General features: G+C 56.3%; 1 protein-coding gene across 1 annotated transcript; it reads left to right on the top strand.

Moving 5' to 3' along the window:
- The first annotated feature begins 1987 nt into the window (after positions 1–1987).
- Positions 1988–16009, top strand: LHX5 (LIM homeobox 5). Its single transcript, XM_060249388.1, has 5 exons — positions 1988–2231; positions 4917–5140; positions 7345–7622; positions 11302–11467; positions 15639–16009. The coding sequence occupies exons 1-5, from the start codon at positions 2059–2061 to the stop codon at positions 15995–15997; spliced, it is 1200 nt and encodes a 399-aa protein (XP_060105371.1). The 5' UTR covers positions 1988–2058; the 3' UTR covers positions 15998–16009.
- Positions 16010–19462: the final 3453 nt, after the last annotated feature.

The raw sequence follows: 19462 nt of genomic DNA, 5'->3' as shown, positions 1-19462 counted from the left end.
AATTGGGGGAGGGGGTGGGGGTGTCTCTTCACGGTCAGACTTAATGAAATGGTCAACTCTGTCTTTGGGGCCGGGTCCATTCAGAGGGGCTTTGTGAGTTGCTTGTCAGCCCCTCCCCTTTGGAGAGAGCAAAGATGGAGGGGGGGGGCTTATAACTTAATCTCTCCTGTCCCCTATTGTGACTGCACCTTGCATGACAAAAAGAGGGAGGAGCGGGGGAAATGCCAAACCGGCTCTCCAAATTCCTAGGCAACAATTGCACGAGGACGGCACCTTCCCAGCCAGCCCAGCGTGCCCCCCCACACACACACACCCGGCCACGCTCTTCCGAAGTCCGTGCGTCTCAGGAACCGAAAAGGGGGGGGGGGAATACACCGACTGAAATGCCGCTGGCACGTTTACTCGGGAGTAAGTCCAGCTGTAATCAGTGCGTCTTACTCTCAGGAAAGACAGCGACCTCCTCAAAGGAAAAGACCGACCCTGAGCGACCAAGGGTGGTGAATTCCATCAAGTCGAGACTGGGACTGGGTCGCAGCGCAACCCAAGGAAGGAAGGCAGAGCCGCAGGTCATGGGGGCGGATGGGCCGGTGGGAGCGAAGGGGGAACGGCTCAGGTGGTCTCTTTCTGGATCGGGTCCCCACAGAATCGGCCGGAAACAAAGGACAGGATTTCGGCCTCCTGTCTCAGGGCGGGGGTTGGGGAGCAATCCTAAACTGGTCTAAGGGGGAGCAACTCCCATTGTACTGAATGGGTTACTCCTAGGAAAGTGTTTTTAACAGGCTGCGGTTTCTGTCTCTTGCACATTGGCCGGGGCTTTGGTTTATGAACGCAAGTTGTCTCTCCCCCAAAATCGCCAGACCACAGGCCTCTTCCCCGGTCATTTTTCGCCTTTTCCAAAACTTTGCATTTCTCTCCCTCTCCTCTAGTTTGAAAACATGGGAAGTCCCCGCCCATGTCCCCGTCTGGATCGTTCCCTGCTGCGCAACCCCCTGGCCTGGACAATTTTCAAGACCTGGAATTGAAGACCAAACCAACGGGCCTAGTTTTATTTGGACTGTGATAGCGGGAGGGGAGATTTGTGGATTTCCTTCCAATTTGATTCTGGTTGACTCCGTTTCTAATTAATTATTTTTTTAAAAAAAAAATTAAGCGTCCCAAATTTAAGCAGAACACTTGGGGGGCACTTGCAGAGGCGGAGAGGGAGAAAACAGAAAACAGCTTTGCTTCCATGACTTTCCCGCCCCCCTCCCGCCCCCCACCAAGAAAAGAATCACGGCTCACTCTCACTCTGATGCTTTGGGAGCCGGCAGGCAAGTGGGGTGCCAGGGGCTCGTAGGTGAAGCTGACATTGCTGGGGGACGGAGAGGAGCGGAGGGGCAGGGTAGCCCCCCCCCAGGCCGACGGCGACACCCGCTGAAGCCCCCAGCCCAAATCCCAGATCCCCCCGCCCCCGGCCCAGATCCGCATGCAGCCCTCCGCAAAACCGTCTGAAGGCGAAATACTCACTGAGCCCAGGCAAACCAGGTGGAAATCTAGCCCCTCAACAATAGGGCTGCCTCCTTTTTTTCCCTCTGTGCCAAGCGCAAGGCTGGAGCCAATTTAGATATGCTATAAATTAAGAGGTTGCCATGGCCACAGGCCCGCCATTGGCCGACGCCGGCCCGACGCGGCGCCCGACGTCACCAAATCTGAATAAGGATGCGCGAATTACTAAAGCCGGGAGACAAAGCTGGGCGATGGGAACAGCATGAAAGTGGAGCAAAGTCCCGGGCAGCAGCCATCCACACGCCGGCGACGGGGACGGGCGCAGGGGAAGCGGCGGGCCTCGGCCTTGGCCCCCGCCGTCGAGGCTCCCCCAGGCGGATGCCGCGTTGAAGGCCCCAGGCCAGCCGAGGCTCGCGGCTGCTGCCCGGCTCGACGGCCCGGAGGCGGAGCGCGCTGAGCGGCGGAGGGGAGACGCGGGCCCCGGCGGCGGCGAGGAGGAGGAGGAGGCGGCGGCGGGCCTGGGCTGGCGGGGCAGCGGCGGCAACGGCGCGACCCTCCTGTCCCGCCGCGGGGATGATGGTGCATTGCGCGGGCTGCGAGCGGCCCATCCTCGACCGGTTCCTGCTCAACGTCCTCGACCGGGCCTGGCACATCAAGTGCGTCCAGTGCTGCGAGTGCAAATGCAACCTCACCGAGAAATGCTTCTCCAGGGAAGGGAAGCTCTACTGCAAGAACGACTTCTTCAGGTGAGGAGACGCTGCCCCCCACCCACCCACCCCCGTCTGTCCTTCTCGCCCACCCTGCAGTCTCCCCACTCCTCCCCCGGCCTGCGCTCTCTCGCAGCCGGGCTCTTTCTACTGGAGAGAAGGAAGGGATGACTGCGCAGCCCGCCGAGCTTGGGCATTGCCCCTTGGTCCCTTTGGCAGAGCCCTTCGGGGCTTTGCCTGGCCTTTCAGTAGAGACCCTCTGGTGGATGGGGGGGGGGCGAAATCCAAGTCGCTCTCCGCCCCCCCCCCCAGGCCCTGGGAGCGGACAATGGCCCGAGGCGTTGGGAGCTGCTGCTGATCCCCAGCCGCCGCCCCCCCCCCCCAGCGCAACTGGGGTCGAGTCCCTTTAAGCAAGTTGGCAGAGGATGCCTCCGGGACGGCCAGCCTGCCTTCAACCAAGTGGACGCCCAGGGCACTTCGCCCGACGGTGTAGCCTTGACCGGCAAGCTTCCTCGGATGTAAGGGCGACTGACCACAGCTGGGCTGATGTGGAAGCAACTGCAGGGAGGACTGCCGCTTTCTGCACACCAGCCGGGGCTGAGGGGGGGGGGCGGGATGATCGAGGCCGAGTAAACATTCTCTCCGGCTCTCTCTTTGGAGCCGGTTCTTCCAGGTCCAAAGCAGGAGATAGCACTGAAAATACAGCGCAAGGAATCGAATCTCCGTGGTCTCCTCCTCCCCAGCCAATCTCCCTTTTCAAAGAATGCGGTTAGGATTTTGAGACCACAGAAATGGGAAGTCTTAGACTGTCCGCCTTGCCAGGTTTTAGTCTAGAAGTCAGGAATTCGGTGGGATTGACTTCCTAGAAAAGGTCCCTGAACTTGGTGATGCTCTGGGGAATTCGGCAGGTGAGCATCCTTTGGGAGGGGATGCAGTGAGGGAGATCAGCTGCACCGCCAGTGCCCCCTCCCTCCCCGGCTGAACAGAGGCCCAAATCGGCAGGCCGCTCCTTTCCTCTTCCCTCTCCTGGCAAGAGCGCGGCAGCCACCACACGCTGGACCAGTCGAGGGAGCTTGCTCTGGGCGCCCTCCCAACCTCTTCCGGGCTCTGCAGAAAATCCTTTGGGGGTTCAGAGCTGCCGCTCCTTAGGAGCGAACCCACCCGACTCCAAACGAGGGGGCTCTCGACAGGTAGGCAGAGAATCGCAGCCTTGTGTTAAAGGGGGACGGGGGAAATACACGTTTACCCTTTCCAGATCTCAAGGAAGGAATTTCCGGAAGGAAGAATCTGCGCAATCTTTCTCCTAGTGTTTGATTCTTTGAACCCGAAGATTAGTGCCAAGCCTGCTCGGTGGAATCCTCACCTGGACATGAGAATTCTTGGTTTCTTTCTAAAGAAGAAAATTCTTTCCCGGCCAAAAGCCCCAGAAAGGAGGGAATTCAGGGCGATTCTCTCTGCCTTGACTTTGCCGATGGGCTCAAGGGGAGGGGGGAGGGAAAGACTTGGCGCCCACCCGCATTTTATTTTTGTCTTTGCTGGGGAGGGGCGGATCCACAAGTAACCCTCAATCCAAAATGTAAATCCGTTCTGGCCTTTTGTTTTCAGGCTGTCATTGAGGCAGACTCCTCTTTTTGCTTAGTGATGAAGACAGCAGGCACAGTAGGGGTAAGGGGGCGAGCGGGGTGGGGGGGTTAAAGTTACTTCAACTCTGCGGGCATCGGGCCCCAAGGCATGTGAAAAGGCGCTAAGCTGGATTTGCACATGTAAACGGGCCTGGAATGGTCATTCCGAATCCTTGTACCTGTTTCCGCCCCCCTCCTCTCTCCTTCCCTCCCCATATGTTTATTTATTTATTTTTAAAACACCTCTTTAAACGCCTTGAATGATTTTTTGATAAGGTGCAGATGAGGCTATTGCGCCCAAGGAGAGAAAATGATTTATGGATTGTAATGTTTTCACTACATCAACGTCATCCCGGGCTATAACAGAGAGCGAAGAGGGAGGCGACGGCTTGGCCCACGGTGTCCGAACCTCGTTCACCCTAGATGCGCTGCTGGGGGTGGGGGGCGCTAAGTGACAATGAAGCACACCAGCATTTGTTGTTTCCTTGCTCGTGTTTCCCCCCATTTGGTTGCATTTAAACAGGCGCCTGGGCCTTCCCCCCCCCTCCTCCACCCCCTGGGTCCCCTCCAGTCTGAGCGACAAACGAGGACAGGGAATCCAGCCTTCCTCGCAGCGGGGCAAGAATAGTCGTTCTCCACAACCGCCCTCGGTTTGCTTGCTTTCCCTTCCCCGGTTGGGTGAGACGTCCGGAAGGCCTCTGTTCGGGCTCGGATTCCAGGCCTTGGGCTGGTCGAGTTTCGGGAACAGAAAACATCTGGGAAGAGCTCTTGCCAAGCCGTCTCCGGGGTCGTTCCCCAGCTACGCTCGCGTAGGACAACTCCCCTTCAGGCACACCTTTAAAAACCCACCCGGAATTCCCCTTAAGCAAGGCAAGGCGACGACGGCCGGTCGATTGTTTCTCCTCTCCTCCCGGGGCGCAGAAATTCTTATCCCCAGCCTTCCTCCTTAGGCCTTCCGCATTCCAGCTGCAGTGGACGACTGAAGCCCCCCCCCCCCCCCGGTTAAATCGGCCGACCAGGCGATCCCCAGACTCCTCCCTCCCCCCCCTCCTCCTGGCGCCCGGCCTCACCTTCTTGTCTCTGTCCCTCTCCCCCTTTCCAGGAGATTCGGAACCAAATGCGCCGGGTGCGCGCAGGGCATCTCGCCGTCAGACCTGGTTCGCAAAGCGCGGAGCAAAGTCTTTCACCTGAACTGTTTCACCTGCATGGTTTGTAACAAGCAGCTCTCGACGGGCGAAGAACTGTACATCATCGACGAGAACAAATTCGTCTGCAAAGACGACTACCTGAGCTCGGCCAGCTTGAAGGAAGGCAGCCTCAACTCCGGTAAGAGCGCCGACGGGACCGCAGGCCGGGCGCCCTTCCTCGTAGAGCAAGAGAGGCGTTTCTCTTGCTCCAGAACAAGCCTGTTAGTAGGACGAGCTCGCATTCACGAAGACTCTCGGCTATAGCACTTTCCCACCCAGGCGCTTGAGGCCTTTTCTATGGTGCTCCCCCACCGCGTTTTAACCTCACAACAACCGGGTGAGGCAGGCCTTACAAATCACAGCGCCATCTTTGTCGCGCGCTCTTCAGTGTCCAAAACACTCAAGGACGATACCTCGAGGCCAATTTCCTCTCGAGTAAGCATGCTGGAAATTGCGCGGCCTCTTCAGCAAATGGGGCAATAGACAGGCTCCTGCCCCGAAGCGCTTACAGACTGAAATGGACAGACACAGTGGTGGGAGAGGAGAAAGGGGCTACAGCGACCCAGAGGGTAGGGCAGGACCTTTTGGGGTAGGAGGAGGAAGTTCCATCCTCTTTCAAATGGAGTGAACCTATCTGTCAATGGTGAACGCCTCCGCTTCTTGACAGAGCGCTTTTGAGAGCCCTTACCAGGTCTCTCCACAAAGCAAGCTCGCTCGCTCTCGCCGGTGTGGGTGTGGGTGTGGGTGAGAGAGACAGAGAGAGAAACAGAGAAACGGCTAAGCTGAGACTAAGGGCAGGCAGGCAGTTCCACTGATGGCGGAGGAAGCAACTGCGGTAGCTGGAAATGGCCTCGCTGCTGTTGTCTGTACCTAACCCGGGAAGGAAAGCGGAGCGCCTGGACAAACCGATTCCCCCGTTCCCATTGTTATAGACGGGAGCCTTAGCGAACCGGTGCCCTAGCTCTTGCCAGGAAAACATGGCTGGAAAAGTCCGCCCTTTCCTTTCCCCTCTGGCTATCCTTTAACGCGGCGACCGGGTGGGGTGGGGACGAATCGAAGTGACCCTGAATTGGGCTTGTCTGCCCCGCCCCGGCTGCCCGGCAAGCAGCCTCCTCCCCTTCGTCTGGGTGTTATTTAGAAATCCTCGGGGTGGCGGCTGCTGCTGCTGCTTCCGGCAGTGCAGGGACTGGCTCTAGTGCGCTCGGTGTTCTGCCCTCTGGATCTACGAGGAGGGCACAGAGAGGAGGGGCGTCTCTTGAGACCCTCCCCCCGCCGAGAGTCTGCTAACTGCCCCCTCCCCAACCCTTTGCTGCCCCCCCCCGCCGGCCTTATTTCAGGGGAGGGGCGAGGGAGATCTCCTTCCATAAACGCTCTTCCTAGCGCAGGACTGAAACGTTTAGGAAGCGTAGATGTCTCTTCCAAACGGAGACGGTTCCTCAGTGGGAGGGGGGGATTGTAAAGAGAGCGGGTCGTCCCTGGATCAAGAGGTGGAAAACGAAGCCACAGACCCCTGGGCACCCTTACCTGTGAGTAAGTCCGGTGGGACTTCCCTGGGGGGGCGGGAGGGACTGCCTCCCTTTGTTTGGGGCATCTTGGCAATGGAGCCTAGTCAGGGATTTACTTGGAAGTAAATCCTGCAACAGAACGTTGCCCCGACAGATGTGTTCCTCGGATCTGAGCGTTTAGGCAGCCGCTGGGGGCACCCCGGGTTGTATTCCCCTCCTCCCTCCGGTCAAAGTAACTGGCAACTGATCTTGGCCTGATCTTGTCCCCCCCCCAAAAAAAAACCCTTTACAGAACGAACCCCCCCTCCCCTTTCCCTTTCAGAATCCCTCCTCTTCCGAATCGGGCCCCGAGGGCTTTCTCCGGGGTCTAGCAACAGGGCAGGGGAGGAGGCGTTTGGCAGGGAGCCTCCTTCCCCTTTTAGGAGGCTGCATTTGTTTATTGCATTCATTAATGAATCAATTGATCGATTGCCTTTCTATCTCGCCTTTCGGCTCCACGGAGGCGGTCTCCTGCTCCCCACCGCCAACGCCTCTTTCGAGGCAGGGAGTGGGACTGTGCCCCCCCCCGCTTCCCCTCCTGGTGGGATTAGGGCTTGGCAGGATTTCCTCCCCCCCCCCCCCCAAAAAAAAGGAAGGAGGTTTCTTTCTTCTCCAGGCCTGAGCTCAATGGAAGCCCAGCTTGGCTCGGCTAAGCGTAGCACCTGTTGTGCGTTCAGCCCAGTCGCTTTTTTTCCTTCGCGGGGGCTCAGCTGAATGGGGGAGGCTCGTTCCTTCCGCTGCCCGGACCCACCCTCCGCCCACCCCCAAGCGCTGACCCCTCTCCCCTTTCCCCCGACAGTGTCCTCGTGTACCGACCGAAGCTTGTCTCCCGACATCCCGGACCCCATGCAGGACGATCCCAAGGAAACGGACAATTCCACCTCCTCGGACAAAGAGACCACCAATAACGAGAACGAGGAGCAGAACTCGGGGACCAAGCGGAGGGGGCCTCGGACCACCATCAAGGCCAAGCAACTGGAGACCCTCAAAGCCGCCTTCGCCGCCACCCCCAAGCCTACCAGGCATATCCGGGAGCAGCTGGCTCAAGAGACGGGGCTCAACATGCGAGTCATTCAGGTAAGAGGAGCTCCTTTTCTGTCGCCCCCCCCCAAAGCGCGCTCAACCAGGGTGGTTTGGCTTCTCCCTGGCCATCCCCTGGGCTTCCCAGGGACTCCTTATTGGTGGGCCCGGTGCCCTTTTGGAACGCGTCCAGCTCCCTCCCCTTCCCAGCCGTGCCTTCTGGTCTACCGAAAGGGGGCGCTTTTCTGCGTGTGCCGGATGACATCGCCGTTTGTGCCCACCGACGGACATCCGGGAAGGCCCTTCTGCTGTCTGACATCAGCCGCACCGTGGAGGACGTTTTGTGCAAAATGCAACCCTTCTCCCCCCCCCCTCAAAAGTATCCCTGAGGAGTAGAAGGCGAAGTTTCCGAACTACAGAACTCTTCAAGCTACTGCTCACCTGGAGGATCTGTATTATTGATGATGATGGTCTTCGTGGTTTGCCATAAAACATTTTGGAAAGGATTTCCCGTCACTCCGCTAATGTTATGGATCGGCATAATCAGTAGGATGTTATATTTATGGAGGCAGAATCCGAATCGAGCAGCCTTAATCAGGAGGCGTTTCTAAACAGCGGAAGGACCCTGGAACATTCTGCAGACGGGTGGGCGCTTTTTTTCGAGGGGCAGCATCGACTGTCCCCAGTTTGCGTTTCGCCCGTCGCCTGAGAAACTGCCTACCGCAGCAAGACTGCAATCCTAAGTATGCCTAGAGGGAACAAGCGCCATCAGCGGGACGCCAGTTCCCAGCAGACAGGCTAGGAGCAGCAAATCTGTTTCGGACAACTCTAGCTCAAAAACGAATCACATTCGCTCTGCTGAAAGGGATGAGAACTGCGCTAGAGCCCCTCCCGCGATCCTGAGAACCATTCCTTAAAAGCAAGACTCAGTGAGATTTACTGCCCGGGACCTATAACCATGGGGTCACTGTTAGTGTTACAGATACCTTAGCAGAGCTGTGTGGAGAGAACCACAAATAAACAAGCCAGGCACACGTTTTAGTTTAAGAATAAAGTAGTTTACTTTTACTATGAGGAAAGGTAGACTGGGATTACTAGAAAACAAAAGAAGGCTTCACTATCCTATCTAGTCTCTAGACTACATCTCGACTCTCTTGAGTCCAAACTCTAACTGCAGGGAGATCTGAGGGCTTTGCACAAAGGGCAAAAAAACTGACCAAATGGTTTCCCCCAGACCACCTCCCAAATATATGGATTAGCCTATTAGGGCTCTCCTTCAATGGTCACTATACATATTGACACCCAGCCTGAGCGGGAAGTACGTGCAAACATTCTCATTGGCTATACCTCTCACTGGCTAAACATCAGCATGCATATACACTCATTTAATTAACTCATGACAACAGGAAGTGAAATTGCAATAGAAACCCAACAGTCACAGCCTCACCCCCTAATTTGCACGGGTTGTCCAACCAAGCAGGTCCTCCTCTCTACAGGAAACCTCAAGCCCATGATTGAAATCAATGAGATTTTAAAAATATAATTGCCCCTTTGACATTTAGTGTTTGGGGACAAGTGAGGGTTGTCCTTGCGGCAATGGTGCTGGCAGCCACTGTAATGCCGACCAGAGTAACAGCTAATAACGGTTGTTGTTAATACTACCTACTTGATAAACAAGGACTTTACGCAGGGTTTGCTTAAAATAGACCAATATTTTAAAATCCTTTACAATCCAAGGCCGATCAGGGCTGTTCCTCTGGTGCCATTTGCAGGGTGTGGTGGCCAGACCAAGGCCCATGACGGAGAACTCACAGTTGGCGAGATTTGAGCCGGGGCCTTCTGTATTCGAAGTTGGCTCTTCCAGCGCACAGCGATGCTATGCATATTTACTCAGAAGTCAATCTCGCTGTGTTACGCGAGACTTGCTGCTTGGTAAGACAGCACCCGGAGGACACTTCCCTGGAAGTAAGCTGTGTACTGGATTACATGGCACTTGCTTCTGAGTAGACCTGCTTAGGATCGCCCCTAAACGTGCGCGGAAGAGTTATAGCCTTCGATACCTGCGGTGTACCGGCTCCACTAAAATTGGCTGCGTATGAATAAAATTCAGGCCCATCATCTCTTTGCCCCAGTAAGAACGAGGCTGCAGGAAATCGCCCTGCCATTCCCCAAGGGGAGGTGTCTTAGCAAAGGAACTCCAGGAAAAGTGGGGTGGGATGAGTGGGGGAGCCAGACGGAAAACCAGCAGCTTCCCCCGCGAAGTCAGAAACATCTTGCAGATTTGGCCAAGACTGGGAACGCCGTACCTGGGCCCAGAGACTGGCTGACTAAGAAGACGCGCGGCGCAGCCACGGTCTGGAGTTGCTGGCAGCCGGCCACCTGGAACGTTTGATGGGGGAACAGTTGCCAAAGGCACAGTGTCCGGCCCCTTCCGGATGGATCCCCCCTCCCTCGTTGCCGGGGCTGGGGAAGTGGGCCCGGCCAGCTTCATCGCCTCCTCCTCTCAAGAACTGCCCAAGAACGCCTCTGCTCCCCAACGCTCCGGGGAGACGGGAAACGAGGCTACCGGTTGACTTGTCCCTTCTGCTAGTGCTAAATGCGCACTCCGACAAATCTCTGAAGAGCGAGAGCGAACCTCCACCTCCAGGGGCAGTGCGCCTGCTGCTGGAACAGGGGAGGAAGAACGTGGGGCCGCTTGGGCCTTTGCTTCCCCTGGCCCGGGATTTCTGAGAAGCCAAAGAGACGGGACAAGCTGCTGCCACTCCCCTCTTGCTGGCCCCTGTCTCCCTCCCCTCCCCAGCGTGTCGTCTTCCAAATTCTATCCGCCTCTATCTAACAAGCAGTGGCGGCGGCGGAAGCTTGGGTGGGAGGTGTCCAAGGCCGCCAGTTGTGCCGAAAGCGTTGGGGGCTTTGGAGAGCCGAAGGCGAGAAGCGGTCCTTGAAAAGCCCCCTCATTCGGCTGCCGGTTGAGAAGAGGGGAGCGAAACCCACCTTTGCTCCCCCCACCCTCGAGGGGAGGCTAAACCGGGAGTCCCCAGCGCTCTTGTCTGTGGGGGGGGGGCTTTAATAAAGGAGGCCGAGAGTGAAAGGAAAGAGGGAAATATTTCTCTACTCGGTTGTTACTCTGCAGTGCCGCGGACCTGTTCCGGTGCACATTTGCATTCAGACCTGTCTACTCTCAGGAGTAGTCGATATTGCTACCGGGAGTAGATTAATTCTTCCTTCCACGACTATCATGGCACGGCAACAATAGTCCCTGCGAGACGCTGGAAGGAGACCCCGTCGGGACGCTGCTGCTGCGGCTACTTTCTCCCGAGGAGGACGGGAGGCGCTGCGGGGGCCCGATCCTGCGGGCCTTTCCCCGTGTTGAAGTGAAGGGGACTTTCTCCCAACTGGTCGATCCTGGAGGGCGGCTGGGAGTTGTGGGCCCACCTCGGCGTCGGAAGAACACCTCCTTCACCCCCCTCCGCTCCGGCCAGCTTCCCTCTTCTCTGGCTCCGCAGGTTCCAGCTACCTTTGGTGGTGGTGGGCGGTTTAAAAAAGGGGGGGGGGAGCATTGAGCTTTCTCAGAGGGGGGGAAGGACTTGTGGGGGACCCTGGCCCTCGACTCTTTGTCTTGCTCCACCCCCCACTCCACCCCCGTGTTCTGCAGTCTCTGTGGGGGCTTTCAGGGTCGCCGAGGCCTCCTCCAGGATCTGAGGGCGGGGGCTAACGCGCGTCTTGTGTCCTCCCGCAGGTCTGGTTCCAGAACCGACGGTCCAAGGAGCGACGGATGAAGCAGCTGAGCGCGCTGGGCGCCCGGCGCCACGCTTTTTTCAGGAGTCCTCGGCGCATGCGCCCTCTGGGAGGCAGGCTGGACGAATCCGAAATGCTGGGCTCCACCCCGTACACCTACTACGGAGGTAAAAAAGGCTTTGTGGGGGGACCAAGAACGGCTGGGAATGGCGGGGGGCGGGATGTGTCTTGCTTCTAGCCCCTGGCGCCACCATCAGCCTCTCTGAAGCCCTGGCCTTTGAGGTCCTTCGACGGCTGTTCACTCTGTTTAGGGCTGCCCCTTAAGCGAGCGGTGCCAAGTAGCTCTACTCAGAAGTAAATCCCCTGTGTTGTATCCCTAGGAAGCTGTTTATAGGATTGCAGCCAAAATGTCTTTTGCTTAGACGTGAAGGGCTGGATGGGATTTCCTTCTCGGCCTTCCTTCCTGTCCCCCCCATCCCTTCCCAATCCCGTCACTTCTCTAGGGGCTGCAACTGAGGCAGCCCCAGCCCGCTTCTTTCCCTCTCGGCGCCCAACCGAGCATTGCCGGAGATCCCCCCTCCCTCCCTCCCTCCGGACCGGGTCCTCGCCGGCTCCCCCTCCCCCGAGAAAAGGCGGCTTTTGTGCGGGAGGGTCCGGCTGTGCCCGCCGGGAAGGGCCGGCCCCTTCGCCGCCCCGCGCTCTCCTCTTGTGCAGCCGGGAACAAAGCTCCAGCTGCCCTCCTTTTTGTCCTCCTTTCAGACGGCATTTGTTCCAATTAGGGCCCAGCAGCCGGGCGGGGCGGGAGGGGGGGCGCTCTGGTGTCTTTGCTGCCAGCCTGGCCGGGCTGCGCACACTACAGCCCTGGGGGCTTTGAGGGACCCTAGAAAGGAGAGCCTGACACTCAGCCCCGAAGGGGCGTCCGCGGGCATCGGAGTTGGGGAAAGAGTAAAAGCAGGCATCGCTGGAGGTTCCGCTGGCAAAACTATTCGGGAGGGGAGGCTGCGCCACACCCCCGGCATTCCGAGGCACGGGGGAGGGGGGCTTCCTGTCCCCCAGAGCCTCCTGTTCGGGGTGCGAAGAGTGGGTGTGGTTTTGGGGTCCCCTTCTAAACTCTCTAATCCGCCCGCCGCCTCAGCCCTTTAATCGCGCCTTCGGAAGGCAAATTCCATCCCGCATTTTGGCCCCTGCCAATCAGACTGCAGTCTTAGGCTTCGCTGGGGGTCGAGCCCGGTTGAAATCAGTGGGGATTTCCTTTCGAGTAGACCTGCAGAGGCTCTGTCCCTGCTTTGGCACCTCTCAGTGTTGAGGGAGAGGGCGGTTTTGCACCTACACGGGTTTTGCCTCTGTCTTAAAAGGGCCCTCGAATGGAAATGAAAAACGCTCCTTCTCAGCACCGGTTGGAGGGTGGCCGGAGTTTCCTGGGCGCTGCCAGCTGAAGTTGGCATCCAGGCTCAGGAGGAAGCTAGAAAAGGCTGCCAGACGCGGGGGGGGGGGGCGTTTTCCTCCCCCCTTCAGCTCTGGAGGAAACCCAGCCGGCTTCCTGAGGCCCCTGTGGTGCCGAGGCTGGCTGCCAGGGCCTTGCGTGATGCGTTTGGTTTGGGTTTGGAGTCTTCTTGCAGGAACAAGGTCAGGGGCATTCAGGAAATCGCAGGTCCGGCAAGCTTCGTTCTGAGGGGGGGCTTGGGGGGAAGCTGGGAGGAAAAAGAAGAGCGAGACCCCGCGTCCCTTGAATCGCGTTCAAATGCCACCCGCCCGTTGCGGAGAAGCGAGCCGAGGCGCGCATAAAATCTCGAATCACCCTGTGCAAGGCGATCTCTGCAGCAGCTGAAAGCAGGCTCTGGGAGTGCGTCTCGTCCCACTTCCTCGCTCTCTGGCCAGCCCAGGGGGCTTGGGGAGGCTTCTGCCCAGATTGGCGTCCCCTTGTCTTTTCCCGGAGAGGAACATCTGGGCGCAGCGCCCGTGCGTTGGGTGGCTTTTGTGCACCGGGTCGGTGGAAGGCTGGGGGAGGGGGGAGCTTTTGAGAAGGAGATGCAAACCTCGCATAAAAGAAAAGCGGCGGCAGGAGTTGCCTTGAATGAGATTCCCCGAGGCCGGCGCGTCTGCCCTCTAAGGGGCGCTTGGGTCGGAGGGACGGCTGGTTTTTAAGCGTGAATTCTGATTGGGGTGGGGGGTATTGTTTAAATCGAGGGTGGTTAGGAAGAGCGACATCGCCGAGATACGGACTCCCCACCCCATTGGATCAGACCCGCGTCCCCTCTCTTCTTCCGCTCGGTGGCCAGCCGGACGTTTGCAGCAGAAAGGGAACCACACGCTTTCCTGGCTGCTCCTGTGGGACACGATCCATCGATAAACGCCTCTCGCTCGCTCGCTCGCTCGCCGCGGCTGGGGTGGTTTCTGGCGTGGTTGTTCTTGTTTTGTTTTATGGCGGCCTGAGGCCTCTGGCGGGCAAAGAGACCAACCCCGGGTGGCGTCCTCCTGAGCCTAGGCGCCTTTACTCCAAAGGGAACTCTTCGTTGGCCTTGCTCCCGAGGAATTGGGCGGAAGGTTGCAGGAGCGCTTGGTCCGGCCTGGATCGCGGCCTGAAGGTTTCTTGCCGTGGGGAGGGGGGGCGAGGAGGCCCCACTGAATAGCCCCCCCACCTGCCTGACCTTTTGACCCTCCCCCCCAAGTTTAACCTCTCCTGGGGTCACTTGGCCGGGAAGGCTTCAAGACTTTGCATCCCAAGGCGTCGAGATCCTCGCCTAGACCTTCGTCTTTCTTCCACGCCGGGCGCCCTGGCGCTGGCCATCTTTCCTGCCAACCGAGGCTTCTGTTCGAACGAGGCGTTGCAGTTTGGACTGGAGGGAACCCTAATCTCTCCCCGCCCCCCGCTCCCCCCCCCCGTGACGGCCTGAGCTCAATCGAACACACTAGGGTTTCCTTCTGAGTAGACAGGCAGTCACGGAGAGGACTGGAGGCCATCTCGTTTGGGAAGCTGCCTGCCCAGTTGGCTGCAGCCCTCGGGGAGGAATCGCCGCCTCTTTGGCTGCGGGGGAAATCCCCTTCCCTGAATGGCTCTGGCAGTTTTTCCAAGCGACGGGGAGGGAGAGAGGGGGGCCCTTCCTCCACTCTTCCAGCCGACGCCAGGCCAGGCCACCCTGAGGCCGCTCTGGGGAAGAGGCAGAAGGCCCGGAAGGGCGCGATCCCCCCCTCCAGGGGTCTCTCGAGCGGGCCTGGGACAGGCGAAGGAAGGACGCCCCTGCAGCTTCTCTGGCCGCCGCTGAGGCCAGACGGGAGGGACGGAGGCCTGGCCCTGCCTGAGTCTTCGGTGCGCATCCCTGCCTGCGGGAGGGGTCTTTCCTAGTGCGGTCGGGATCAGGGCCCGGCCGGGACTCGGTCCACTTTAGGGTTCTTCGGCCGTGGGCTGTGCTGCCCACCGAGCCCCGAAAACAAAAGCCTGGGTCAGCAGCCTGCGGCGGTGGCAACGTTGGATGTTGCGTGAGACGCGGCTGCTGCAGCATCTGGCCGTAGAGGGAGGGAGGGAGGGCAGGGCAAGCGCGGGGGGGCCTTTCCTTCCTTCCTTCCTTCCTTCCTTCCTTCCTTCCTTCCTTCCTTCCTTCCTTCCTTCCTTCCTTCCTTCCTTCCTTCCTTCCTTCCTTCCTTCCTTCCTTCTTCCTCCTCCTCCTCCGCCCCACGACTTCTGACGACGACATCAGCACAACGGCCGCGAGATCTAGGGATCTCTCGGTCGCCTTTGGTGTCGTGGATCGGGTTGTTTCTGGAAATCCTTCCCAAGGCCGCCTCTCTCCGCAGGGCCCGCCGGAAGGGGGCGTCTCAGCCTGATTTCCCGCGACCAGCGGGGGTGGGGGGCCCGCCTTGGTAGAAATAGGAAGCCTTCTGGACAAAGGTTCACCTGTACCTGGAATTGTCATCGTCATCCCCATCATCAATCATACTAACAATGAATTCCCATTGCTAGCAAGTTCTTGTTTCCTTCTTGGTAGCTCCGGATATTCGATGCATGTTGTTGTTGTTGTTTTCATACTAACAAGGAATTACGATTTCCAGCAAGTTATTATTTCCTTCTTGGTAGTTCCGGATATTCGGTGTGTGATGTAGTAGTAGTCATTGTAATACTATGATTATTACACACTGCATGTGCGTTATTGTTTACTAGTAGTAAACGCAGGTGTAATGGTTACTACTAGTGCTGCTACTGGGATTGCTGTCACTCTCCGTAGTAGGGCTGGTTGTGTGGGCTGCTCTGCCTGGGGTGGGGGTGCCCAAGAGGGCAGCTAGCCTCCCTTTGGCTGTCCGCCTCACTCACCGGCCCTTCCACCTCCCTCCCTCCCTCCCTAGATTACCAGGGCGACTACTACGGGCCCGGGGGCAACTACGACTTCTTCCCGCACGGGCCGCCCTCGCAGGCGCAGTCTCCGGCCGACTCCAGCTACATCCCGACGTCGGGGGCGGGCTCCACCCCGCTGGGCCCCCTGGAACCCCCCCTCCCCGGGCACCACTCTTCCGAGAACCAAAGGTACACGGATATGATCTCGCACCCCGACACCCCCAGCCCGGAGCCCGGCCTCCCCGGCTCGCTGCACCCCATCCCGGGCGAGGTCTTCAGCGGCGGGCCCAGCCCCCCCTTCTCCATGGCCGGCTACAGCGGGCCCCTCTCGCACCCCAGTCAGGAGCTCAACGAGACGGCCGTGTGGTAGAGCGCCCCCTGGCGGAGGACCAAGCCCTCGGCGGGGCCGCCAGACGCCAGGACCAAAAGCGCCACCGACCGTGATGCCAAATCGCACAACCTCTGCCCGCGGGGCCGCTCCAGGACCGCGCCTGCCGGGGGGCCCACTGCCTCGCCCCGGGTGGGCCGGCTCAGTGGGGACGCTTCTCCTCCGACCCAGCCCAGACCGGGTCCGCCCGCCTCGTTTGCTCCACGAACCTCCGCGCCGAGTCTCCGCCAGTTCCTCGGACCAAAGCTAGACTCGCCTGTTTTCGCAGACTGAAGGATGCGAGGGGGAGGGAGAGCAGCTCCCCCCTCCCTCTGCCCCAATCCAGGATTGCGTTTGGGTTTGATTTCGGGTGGGGTTTTTTTTCTCCCCCGTTTGGTTTGGGGTTATGATTTGTTTTCTCCTAAATCAGAAAAGGTAACCAGTTTTATTTGATTAGAAAGTTTCATTTTGTGCGTGCTCGACGGTGGCGGGAAAGGGAATGGGACTGTCTGGATTGGAAGAAGGGATGCTTCATCTGTGGTACGTCGCCCCCTCGTGGTAAGTGCTGGAACGACTTGCAGGACTTATTTAACTCTGTTTGAAGGGATTTGGGGAGGGATTCTTTTTGTTTAATTATAATTATTAATATTATTATTATTAATATTATTTGGCGGAAATATAACCACAACTACCAATAAAACAAAAAAAGAGCCGACTTTGGAATGCCGCTAGCAAAATGCCAGTCCAATCCAAACCTTTCTTGGAGGCAACACAAGTTTAAGGATGTATTATAGTTTTTTCTGCTCCTAGTTTCTTTATTTTGTATAAAGAAGAAACAAATAAAGTATGTTTTTGTGTTTATTGATTATTTATTGTGCCTTAGTCATCTGAAGTGACAGTGTTCGCCCTAGGTAACCCAAGTGAACACTATAATATGAGAAGAACAAAAAAGTTATTTGTTTAATATACTATTTTACTAGTTGGGTTTATTAATTAATATATTGCGGTATTTAATATGCGGGGCATGGTGTTTTGCAAAGTAGCAATCACAAGTTATGTCTCCTACTTTGGGAGTCTTATTATCAATTTTTCAAAAATATTTTATTGAAAATTTAACATCAGATACAAAGACAAATCAATGACAGTAAACCATAGTGTGCCTAATTCAGATTGTCACATTACAAAGTTTCAACAAAAAGAGTATGTCCTTCACAATACAATAGGTGTCAATACCACAAAAAAAATTAAGCCACATATACACCAATCAGGAGCAAGATGGTGTCAAAGGGTCATAATAAATAACCAAGTATCAGTTAATTAACATAGTAAAACAGGGGTGTCAAACGTGCAGCCCCAGGGCCGAATCAGGCCCCCGGAGGGTTCCTATCAAGCCCCCCCGGGGAATCTGCTTCCTTCTCCCTCTCTATTGCTTCCTTCTGCATCTCAGCTTGCTTTGCCAGGCTCTCTCAATCATACAGCAGAGCTACTGAGCCAAGCCTCTCTTCTTTCAATTGGCTGAGGCTCTTCCCCCTCCTGGTCCCCTAGGGAGAAAGGGAAAGAGTCACAGCTTCCTTTGCCCAGTTCCCTGGATCCTATGGGAGAAATACAAAGAAAGCACATTTAAGACCAAAATGTGCTAATGTTTTTTAAGCATGTTTTGTTTTAAATTTTTAAAGAAAAAATCTTTAGTCATTGCTATCCAATCTTAAATAGGTACATGTATGGCCTGGCCCAACACAGCCCGGCCTGGCCCAACAAGGTATCATTTAAGTCAGATCCAGCCCTCATAACAAATAAGCTCGACACTCCTGTAAGGGTTGGAACACTTTCCTCATGACGAAAGGTTAAAGTGCTTGGGGCTCTTTAGCTTGGAGAAACGTTGACTGAGGGGTGACATGATATTGGTTCACAGGATTATGCATGGGATAGAGAAGGTAGAGAAAGAAGTCCTTTTCTCCCTTTCTCACAATACGAGAACTTGTGGACACTCAATGAAATTGCTGAGCAGTCTGGTTAGAAAGTACTACTTCACTCAAAGAGTGATTTACACATGAAATTAACTGCCGCAGGAGGGGGTGGCAGCTACAAGCATAGATGGCTTCAGGAGGGGATTGGATAAATATGTGGAGCAGAGGTCCATCAGTGGCTATTAGCCATAGGGTATAGATAGAACTCTCTGTCTGGAAAAGTAATGTTCTGTATTCTTGGTGCTTGCGGGGCAACAGTGGGAGGGCTTCTAGTGTCCTGGCCCACTGAACTTCCTGATAGCACCTGATTTTTTGGCCACTGTGTGACAGAGTGTTGGACTGGGTGAACCATTGGCCTGATCCAACATGGCTTCTCTTATGTTCTTATGTAACATCTATAAAACAAGACTCTTGTAGTCTAAAAGGGAGTAGGAACCCTCCTCCCCATTCTTCAGATTGACAATATGTTACTCAAAAAAGTTTTGGATTAACTTCAGCAACTGGTCATGTTAGGACAAATAGAATCAGGTGGGGCTGATTACAGCAGTCCTAAAGAGAGTGACACTCTTCTGTCTGTATTAACGTCAATGGAGGTAGAAGGGTGTCACTGTTAGTAACTTCCAACTTGGGAGACTACAGTGCTTTGCACTCCTCCTCCAATCCAGGATTGGTAATTTCAGCCCATAAGCCTTAAGAAAACCACAAGCAGCGGGTGAAGGTTATGTTTTTCTCTTGCTGTTGCAACATATGAGGTTTCAAGGCACACTGCTGTTCCCCACAGAAATTCCTTTTAGCTATCATCTCTAATATGATCTGTTCACCCTATCTAAGTGGAGCCCCGCTAGATCAGCCCATTGGTTCATCTAGCCTCGTTCACACAATGGCCAACCAATTGCCCCAGAAGGCCAATGAAAACACATGAATGTTGATGTTCTCTTTCTCCCTCTCTCTGTGCCATCAAATCACAGTCAATTTATGGTGACCCCCATGTGGTTATCAAAGCAAGATATGTTCAGAGGTGGTTTGTCATTGCCTGCCTCTGCAGTAGCAACCCTGGAATTCATTGGTGGTCTTCCATCCACATACAAACCAAGGCTGACCCTGCTTAGCTTTCAAGACGTGGACGTCACTGCCAGAGGATGTAGTGATGGCCACAGGAATAAGCAGCTTTAAAAGGGGAATCAGATAGATTCATGGAGGACAGGTCTATCAATAGCTACTAGCCAGGGGGCCTGAGGGGAATGTCCACCTTCTGAGGCACCAAGCCTCCGAATCCCAGAACCAGGAGGCAACATCAGAGGGAGGCCTCAGCTTCTCTGCCCTGTTGTCATCCCTCCAGAGAAACTGGTTGGCCACTGTGTGAGAAAGGAGGCTGGACTAGATGGACCGTTGGTCTGATCCAGCAGGGCTCATCTTATGAGATCTGACAAAATCGGGCTAGCCTGGGCTTTTGTCTCTCTACTCCATCCTTTCCCCATCCTTCTATTTCTCTGTAGAGTAC

The sequence above is a fragment of the Heteronotia binoei genome, chromosome 11 (genome assembly GCF_032191835.1).
Source record: "Heteronotia binoei isolate CCM8104 ecotype False Entrance Well chromosome 11, APGP_CSIRO_Hbin_v1, whole genome shotgun sequence".
NCBI lineage: Eukaryota > Metazoa > Chordata > Lepidosauria > Squamata > Gekkonidae > Heteronotia > Heteronotia binoei.
The sequence above is the reverse complement of the archived record's forward strand: the minus strand, read 5'-3'. Positions and strand labels throughout refer to the sequence as shown.